This window comes from Micropterus dolomieu, linkage group LG02 (assembly GCF_021292245.1).
Source record: "Micropterus dolomieu isolate WLL.071019.BEF.003 ecotype Adirondacks linkage group LG02, ASM2129224v1, whole genome shotgun sequence".
NCBI classification, from domain to species: Eukaryota; Metazoa; Chordata; class Actinopteri; order Centrarchiformes; family Centrarchidae; genus Micropterus; species Micropterus dolomieu.
Window position 1 is genome coordinate 17,347,814 of NC_060151.1, and position 8,631 is coordinate 17,356,444.

The 8,631-nt window shown below is 39.8% G+C and overlaps 1 gene segment (V, D, J or C); it reads right to left on the reverse strand.

Moving 5' to 3' along the window:
* Positions 1-1,331: 1,331 nt before the first annotated feature.
* On the reverse strand, positions 1,332-1,832 carry LOC123959239. The segment is given in 2 exon segments: positions 1,332-1,683; positions 1,808-1,832. Coding segments are annotated over 2 exon segments (357 nt in total).
* Positions 1,833-8,631: the final 6,799 nt, after the last annotated feature.

Genomic DNA, 8,631 nt, shown 5'->3' on the forward strand with positions numbered 1-8,631 from the left:
CTCTCCTCTGCTGCTGCTTCACAGGTAAAGTCCAGAGAATCAAACTCCTCTCCTCTATGAACATCCATCCCTCTGAAATGAAGCCCACAAAACCATGACGCTGCTTTATGTTTTTGTCTCTGTATCCTCAGAGTCCAGAGGCCAGGTCACAGTGACTCAGCCTGGAGCAGTGAGCTCTGCTCTGGGAGGTTCCGTCTCCATCAAATGTAGGACCAGTCAGGATGTATATTTTTTTAACTACCACTATTTAGCCTGGTACCAACAGAAACCTGGAGAAACTCCTAAACTGCTCATTTTTGATGCTGTCAGGCCACTATCAGGGACTTCAAGTCGTTTTACAGGCAGTGGATCAAACTCTGACTTCACTCTGACCATCAGTGGAGTCCAGACTGATGATGCAGCAATTTACTACTGTCAGAGTGCACACATCAACAGGCAGTGTCCACAGTGAAAAAGCGTCGTACAAAAACCTCCCTCAGTCAGACTGAACAGAAACTGAACTGACTGCTGCAGCTGGAAGCTACTGCAGAGACTGATACACTTCACTGAGGACACACACACACACACACACATTTCAAGCCACAACCTTTACCTTCACCTTAAGGAAAACCTCAAACTTTGACACTTAAACCAATTCTTAAGGCTGAGAGTAAACAAATTGTCCTCACTTTACACAAAAATCCTCACATGAAGTCAAAATGTCAAACTAGTCCAAAACAGTACCATAAGACACACAACCAGCTCTTCCTGTATTTAATTACAAAATCCAGATGATGTGCACACTCATCACTCTTTGTACTTTGCATTAAAACTTTCCAGCATCCCAGAGGCTCCTAGTCACTTCATCATAAAGATAAATTTTATGTTGATGATATCTGACCAAACATGTCACAACCACCATCTTTCCTTCTTTTATTACACAATCTGGTCAGTAATTAAAGTATTTTATCACTCTTCACACTCTCCAGCTTTAAACTGAGTATCTGAAAAGATGGATGTGCATTAAATGAGCCGAACATTTCTTTCTAAAACAGTCAGCTACCATTATAAAATTAATGCATTTTTTCCCTGATACAACCTCAGTCTTAGTGTACATAATGGATCTTCTGTGATCACTTGAACCAGCCATCATACTTATAATAATATGCTCAACACAACTTGTTTGATCATTACGTCTTTATTGTTAAAGTATTCTGAGAATTTAAACATTACTGAATGCAAAAAGAAATTACACTTCAAAACTGAAATTATTTTGCTGCCATAAAGTGAGGGAAAAAGAGAGAGGAAGCGTTACAGAGAGACTGAGAGCAGTGGCAGAATAAAGCCAATATCAATGTCCCAGTGAGTCAGGTCAGAACTGGGAACACTGGTCTCTCCTCAGTGTCTCTGAGACCAGAGCCTGGGAGCCCTGGGTGGCCTCACAGGTCACAGAGCCCACCTTCCTCCACTGGTCTGCAGGGAGCCTCAGGGTGCTGCTCCAGCTGTAGCGGCCGTCCTTCTCCAGCACCCCGGGGCTCCTGCTCTCCTCCCAGCTGCTGCTGCTGCTGCTGCCGTCCACCTTCCAGGCCAGACTCCAGTCTGAGGGGAAGCCCTTGTTGGCCAGGCACATGAGCGTGGCCTTCCCCTGCTGCAGCTCCTCACTGGAGGGGGGCAGCACCGTCAGGGTGGGGGCGACTCGACCCACTGCAGAGAGAGAATTTAACAAAGTTAATAAGAGCTCTATCAAATTGTTGGTTGCAGCTAAGGGGGGCTGCTAGTTTATGTTGGTCTTCCTTGGACTGGATGAAACTGAACTCAAATGTTTCACTTCCCTCTCTGAACTCAGTAACCATGGCAACAGACTGTCATCACTGCTGAACCATGACAGCAGACAGGTTTCAGTACTAAAGATAAAATGTTAAAACTGACACACTTTTACTCGGGTGTACAGTTACATTTTGAAAAGAAGTTTTATTTTTTAAGTTTCAAATCATCTTGATTCCCTAAAGATTTTATTGTTTAAACATTCTAAAATATTTTTTGTCTCAATCAAAAATCTCATAAATTACATTTATAAATGATAATGTGTTTGTTCTCTTCATGTAAACATGAATCATCACTGAACAGTCAGGCTTCATTACTAAAACATTCAAATGAATTTTGTTAATGATTAAACTACTTTTCAAACTGGTACAATTCTCACTAAAATATGTTAAATGGCTTTAACATCATGAGTCTGGCAGAAGGATCAAGTAACATGCACATTTAACACTGAACAAAATCTTTGGTAGATTTATTGAGTTGGAATGAAACTTTTTTTTCTTACAGAGTGATACACGGTAGTTTTTACAATAATCTGATAAAAATGTACAAAACTAAACTTAAAGTTTAAGTGCAACACAATATTTTATTAGAGTTGATTGTTGTCTGGTTAACGACACAGTGAAACCTTCAGGAATTTTTGCCAATTTACTTTATCAGGCTAAACATTTTAGTTATATCTACAGCTATGAATTTCAATTAGAATACATCTAAAATTTGGGATATGAAAGGAATCAAATGTACTTAGAGTTAACCTCCAGTCTGGTTCCTCCACCAAAAGTCCACCACAGTGATACAAACTCATTGAGCCGCCGTACAAAAACCTCTCACTGTAGAGAGACACGGCTCTCTGACTTTGACACAAACAAACTCAACAAAAATAGTCTCTGATGGTACTTTTTTTCAGCTGACATGAAAAATAACAATAGCCAATAAATTTCCACTCAATTTTTTATTTTTATATATCTTAACTTTAACATAAATTGATGGTAATTTCTGTAGCAATACAGTTTAATGAGAGATGATGCAGTTGGATACTGTCTATATGTCCAGAAAAATAAACCCCAAATCATGTAAAATAGGGTTTGAAAATTCCCTAATCAATAAAGTGACAAACTGATTGATCCATTGATAAACAGCATCATCAGAGTAATCCAATATCCTGCTGGAGTCAGTCATAGCATTTCCATAGAGAGCCACTTTGCATCAGCAGCACCATGCTCCAGTGCTCTGGGAGAGTTTATAGTCCTGAGAGTTGAACACTGGATGACTGGCAGCTGTCCTTCATGACAACAGAAGCCACAGAAATCCTCCTCATCAAAAACATGACTTTGATCTGCGTCCTCATCTGGACTCTCCTCTGCTGCTGCTTCACAGGTGAAGTCCAGAGAATCAAACTCCTCTCCTCTATGAACATCCGTCCCTCTGAAATGAAACCCACAAAACCATGACGCTGCTTTATGTTTTTGTCTCTGTATCCTCAGAGTCCAGAGGCCAGGTCACAGTGACTCAGCCTGGAGCAGTGAGCTCTGCTCTGGGAGGCTCCGTCTCCATCAAATGTAAAATCAGTCAGGCTGTTATTAATTCTGACTCTGTGGAATGGTACCAACAGAAAGAAGGAGAAACTCCTAAACTGTTAATTTACTATGCTAAACATCGACCATCAGGGATCCCAGATCGTTTTACAGGCAGTGGATCAGACACTGATTTTAGTTTTACCATTAGTGGAGTCCAGGCTGAAGATGCAGCAGTTTACTACTGTAAGGGTCGACATAAAATCAACAGTCAGTGGTTGTTCACACAGTGAAAAAGTGTCGTACAAAAACCTCCCTCAGTCGACTGAACAGAAACTGAGCTGACTGCTGCAGCTGGAAGCTACTGCAGAGACTGATACACTTCACTTACACACACACACACATTTCAAGCCACAACCTTCACCTTTACCTTAAGCAAAATATCTAACATTGACACTACAATCAATTCTTAACGCTAAGAGTAAACAAAATGTTTTCACTTTGCACAAAAATTTAAATGAAGTCGAAATTTAAAACCAGAGATGCTCAGTCTTTGAAGTCTTTGAGCTAGAGTCCAAGTCAAGTCTCAAGTCTCTCGTGGTTAATACGAATGTTATATCACCTGCTGCGTTCAAGGTTGCTTATAAAACTGCATAGCTATAAGGAATACTGTAACTGTAACCTGTTTTTAATTTACAGAGCACAACTATATAATGTGCAATGCAATTATTGACGGCTTATTAAATACTGTAAAAACTAAATAAAACTGTCATGTTGCATAATCAGCAATAAGGCTGTAGCCTGCTTTTAACTTACAGAGCACAACCATGTAACCTAATAGACAATGTGTCTTCAATTGATGACTTATTATGAGCTTATAACAAACCCTGTTTGACTATCAAACCCAGTGTAAAGTTAACAAAATCAAACAACGGTCAACAATAAAGCTGTATCCTGTTTTTAACTTACAGAACACAACCATGTAATGTGCAATGCAATCAATGGCAGCTTAAACTACTGTAAGTCAACACATCCCCCAGACTCTCAAACCAGTGTAACATTATAACTAAATAAAACTGTCAGGTTACATGATCAACAATAAACCTGTAACTTCAGCAGCAGATGCTACATGTTACTTAGGCAGGTTATAGGTAACGGAGAGAGGGAATAAAGACACACTCATCAGATGTTTCCTAGAATATAAACATTGTTCACGAGTCCCACGCTTCGAGTCCGAGTCAAGTCTGAAGTCTTTTCAGGACGAGTATCAAGTTGAGTCTCAAGTCACTGTGTGTGCGACTTAAGTCGCACTCGAGTCCAAGTATCTAACTTGAGGCCCCATCTCTGTTTCAAACTGGTCCCAAAATGCACCAGAAGACACCTTCAGGCTGTTATTAATTCTGACTTTGTGGAATGGTACCAACAGAAAGAAGGAGAAACTCCTAAACTGTTAATTTACTATGCTAAACATCGACCATCAGGGATCCCAGATCGTTTTACAGGCAGTGGAGATCAGAAATGTATTTTGGCCATTTGGTGCTTTATAAACTAACAGCAGGATTTTCAATTCTTTGACATACAGGAAGCCAATGTAAAGACCTCAGAACTGGAGTGATGTGATCTTTTTTGGTCTTAGTGAGGACTCGAGCAGCAGCGTTCTGAATCAGCTGTCTGATGGATTTCTTAGGGAGCCCTGTTAGGACACTGTTACAGTAGTCGAGTCGACTGAAGATAAATGCATGGATACGTGAGACATAAGTCCTTTAATCCATGATATATTCTTCAGGTGATAGTAGGCTGACTTTGTAATTGTCTTAATGTGGCTCCTCAAATCCAGGTCTGAGTCCATGACCACACCAAGATTTCTGGCTTGATTTGTGTTTTTTATCATTACAGATTAAAGTCGAGCGCTGACTTTCAGTTGTTCCTCCGTGGCTCCAAAAACAATAACTTCAGTTTTGTCTTTGTTCAATTGAAGAAAATTCTGGCACATCCAGCCATTAACCTGTTCAATACAATTACTCAGCACTTGTATGGGATCATAGTCCCCTGGTGAAATGGTTATGTAAATCTGTGTGTCATCTGCATAATTATGGTAACCTATTTTGCTGTTTTTCATAATCTGAGCCAGTGGAAGCATGTAAATGTTAAACAAAAGAGGCCCCAGAATGGAGCCTTGGGGAATTCCATTTTTTCATTTTGTCATTTTTGTCAGCTCAGATGTGTGATTACCTATAGACACAAAGTAGTCCCTGTCTTTAAGTAGGATTCAAACAATTTTAGTACTGTGCCAGAAAGTCCAACCCACTTTTCAAGTCTGCCTAGTAATATGTTGTGGTCGACCTTGTCGAATGCAGCACTGTGATAATAATAAGACTGAAATTCTGCCACTGTCAGTGTTTAAATGGATGTCATTGAAGATCTTAACAAGAGCCATCTCAGGGCTGTGGTGTGGTCGAAATCCTGACTGGAAGACATCAAAACAGTTATTTGGTGCCAAGAATGCACTAAGCTGTTGAAAAACAGCCTTTTCAATTACTTTACTTAAAAATGGGAGATTTGATATGGGCCTGTAATTGCTCATTAGTGAACTGTCCAGATTGCTCTTTTTTAAGAGTGGCTTAATGACTGCAGTTTTCAGGGCCTGTGGGAAAAAACCTGAGAGGAGAGACATGTTGACAATTTTTAGTAGATCTGAAGTTATATATTTAGAAACATTTTTGAAAAAACCTATATCAAGGCACCATGAAGAGGATTTCAGATGTTGTATTATGTCCTCCAGGTTTTTATGGTTAATAGAATCAAATTGTGTCATACTATATAAATTTTTTTTAAGTGGACACAGGGACAAGACAAATCCTGTAACTGATATGGAAGCACTGATTGCTTGTCTAATTGTTGTAATTTTGTCTGTGAAGAAGGAGGCAAATTCATTGCAGGCCCTGGTGGACAGAAGTTCAGAGGCTACAGACACAGGAGGGTTGGTTAGCCTGTTGACAGTAGCAAACAGGGCACGTGCATTATTAGTGTTTTTGGTGATGATGTCAGAGAAGAAGGACTGCCTTGCATTTCTCAGTTCTAAATTATAAATGCGAAGTCTCTCTTTATAGATGTCATAAGACAAAAACTGTGTAAAATCTAAGATAAACTTCATTATATCATCGTATGCTGACGATACATTTAGTATCTATTCCATACAATGCTGTTCAGTATTTTATATTTAGGTAAACTACATTTTGTTATGATTCTTTCATTCTTCAATCACATATCAGAGCAGCGTACTACGCAGAGCAGCGTACTACTCGTCATTAATAGAGGAAAATAGGAACAACACCAGGTTTATTTTGAGCACTGTAGCCAGGCTGACAGAGAGTCACAGCTCTATTGAGCCAAGTATTCCCATAGCTCTCAGTAATTACGACTTCATGAGCTTCTTTAATGATAAAATTCTAACTATTAGAAACAAAATTCACCAAGACCTGCCCTCAACTGGCACCAACTTATCTCTAAACTCAGGAACCTTAAAAACAACTGTAGAACCAGATATATGTTTAGACTGTTTTGCTTCCCTCAATCTTTACCAACTAACTTCAATAATTTCTTCATCTAAACCATCAACCTGCCTTTTAGACCCCATCCCAACTAGGCTGCTTAAATAAGTTTTACCCTTAGTCAGCACTTCTATACTAGATATGATCAATTTATCTTTATCAACAGGCTATGTACCACAGTACTTTAAAGTAGCTGTAATTAAACCTCTTCTGAATAAGACCAAACTTGATCCAAATGTTTTAGCCAACTATAGACCTATATCTAACCTTCCATTTCTCTCTAAGGTTCTGGAGAAAGCAGTTGCTAAACAGCTGTGTGACTTTCTACAGAGCAATGGTTTATTTGAGGATTTTCAGTCAGGATTTAGAGTCCATCATAGCACAGAGACAGCACTGGTGAAAATTACTAATGACTTCCTCATTGCATCAGACAAAGGACTTGTCTCTGTACTGCATTTGATACCATTGACCATCAGATCCTATTGCAGAGACTGGAACATTTCATTGGCATTAAAGGAACCGCTCTAAGCTGGTTTAAGTCCTATTTATCAGATCGATTTCAGTTTGTACACGTTAACGATGAGTCCTCCATGCATGCCAAAGTTAGTCATGGAGTTCCACAAGGATCTGTCCTCGGACTAATCCTCTTCACTTTATATATGCTTCCTTTAGGCAATATTATCAAGAAATATTCCATTAGCTTTCATTGTTATGCAGATGATACTCAGTTATATCTATCGATCAAACCAGATGAAACTCATCAGTTAGCTAAACTTCAAATGTGCCTTTAGGATGATAAAACCTGGATGACCTGTGATTTTCTAATGTTAAACTCAGATAAAACTGAAGTTATTGTTCTGGGGCCTAAGCACCTCCGTGACGCATTATCTAAAGATATAGTTTCCATTGATGGCATCGCCCTGGCTTCCAGCACCACTGTGAGGAATATTGGAGTTATCTTTGATCAAGACATGTCGTTTAAGTCTCACATTAAGCAAATTTCAAGGACCGCCTTTTTTCACCTATGTAATATTGCGAAAATCAGGAACAACCTGTCTAAACACGATGCAGAAAAACTAGTCCATGCATACTTCTAGGCTGGATTACTGCAATTCCTTATTATCAGGCTGCTCGAAAAAGTCCATAAAGACTCTTCAGCTGATTCAGAATGCTGCAGCATGTGTTCTGACAGGAACCAGGAAAAGAGATCATATTTCTTCTGTTTTAGCTTCTTTGCATTGGCTTCCAGTGAAATCCAGAATAGAATTTAAAATCCTTCTTACCTACAAAGCTCTTAATGGTCTGGCACCATCTTATCTTAAAGAGCTCATAGTACCTTACTACCCCACCAGAGTACTGCGCTCCCAGAATGCAGGGTTACTTGTGGTTCCTAGAGTCTCCAAAAGTAGACTAGGAGCCAGAGCGTTCAGCTATCAAGCTCCTCTCCTGTGGTTCCAGTTTGGGTTCAGGAGGCAGACACCATCTCCACATTTAAGAGTCGGCTTAAGACTTTCCTCTTTGATAAAGCTTATAGTTAGGGCTGGCTCAGGTGACTCCTGAACCATCCCTTAGTTATGCTGCTACAGGCCTCGACTGCTGGGGGATTTCCTATGCACTGAGCTCCTCTCTCCTCTACTTTCTCTCCCTCTGTATGCAACCTCATCCCATTATTGCATGTTACTAACACAACTTCTCCCCTTTCCGGTAGTCTTGTGCTTTCTCGTCCCTCTCCTCTCTCCTCCTATCACTTCCTGCAGGTTTTCTGG